This window comes from Wickerhamomyces anomalus (assembly GCF_001661255.1).
Source record: "Wickerhamomyces anomalus NRRL Y-366-8 unplaced genomic scaffold WICANscaffold_19, whole genome shotgun sequence".
Lineage (NCBI taxonomy): Eukaryota > Fungi > Ascomycota > Saccharomycetes > Phaffomycetales > Wickerhamomycetaceae > Hansenula > Hansenula anomala.
The window spans coordinates 5256-6325 of NW_017567128.1; the positions used below are offsets into that span (position 1 = coordinate 5256).

Sequence of the window (1070 nt, forward strand, 5' to 3'; positions counted from 1 at the left end):
CTATTATGATTATGTAATTTTATAGAACGGCTTTAAACGGCACACGGCACTATTTCCGCAAACGGCAATAACCGACTATAAGCTCATCTCCGGTTCGGCCACAAAGCCCCCGGAATTGTTCCCAATTTTTTTTTTTTTCAGGTGTGTAAAGTTTGAATTTTAATGTAGTTTGTGAATGTATTTGGAAATAATACATAAACAATAGATTTCAATTTTGATGATATTAGATGCCATGGACGAGTCATTCCGGCATTTCACCATCAACACAGCCATAGAAGGCAATGAGTCCAATAAGCGACAATTACAATTCCCAGCAGAGATTCTATTAAAAGTATTGGAGTTTCAATTTTATCAATTATTACAAAATAATACATCTTCAAATTCTTATAATATTCAATATTTCATGAGATCTAACCTAACGGTATCAAAGGTTTTCTATAGATGTTGCATCAAGATCATTTATAAATATTGTTGTTTTAAAACTCCACAAACTTTTGATATTTTTTTGAATTCATTAATTAAAAATGATAAATTAGGTGAATATGTTAAAGTGTTGGATTTCCAAGAATTTACATCAATTGGATTAGGTCGTACTGGTAAAATGAATAAAGAAATTCAAATGGTTACTTCAACAACTATATTAAATTGTTTGAAAAAAACTCCAAATTTAATTGAATTTTTAGCAAGTGAAAATATTAAAGATGATTTAGATTCAAATTTATTAAATTATTTATTTAATCAAATGGGGAATTTAAAAGCTATTGACTTTTGTGGATGTTCTGGTGAAGTATTTGTCTCAAATTTTGATCAATTAATCATTAAGAAACCTGGTAATGAATATATTACTGATGTTTCATTTCATGATTGTACAGATTTACATCCATGGATCCTAGAGAAAATAATTATAAATTTACCAAATTTAAGAAAATTAGATCTAACTCATACTCAAATAACTTCCACAATATTGAATTTAATTCCCTATACCGCACAATTAACTCATTTATCATTATCATATTGTATCCAGTTAACAACAAGAGAATTGATCAATTTTTTCATAAATCATCCAGCAA

At 27.9% G+C, this 1070-nt stretch overlaps 1 protein-coding gene across 1 annotated transcript; it reads left to right on the plus strand.

Moving 5' to 3' along the window:
• Window positions 1-232: 232 nt before the first annotated feature.
• WICANDRAFT_65874 (uncharacterized protein) lies at window positions 233-1023 on the plus strand (the record flags this gene model as incomplete). Its single annotated transcript, XM_019184006.1, has 1 exon — window positions 233-1023. A coding segment is annotated over one exon (791 nt), but the record flags the coding sequence as incomplete, so codon positions are not given.
• Between the last annotated feature and the right edge of the window lie 47 nt (window positions 1024-1070).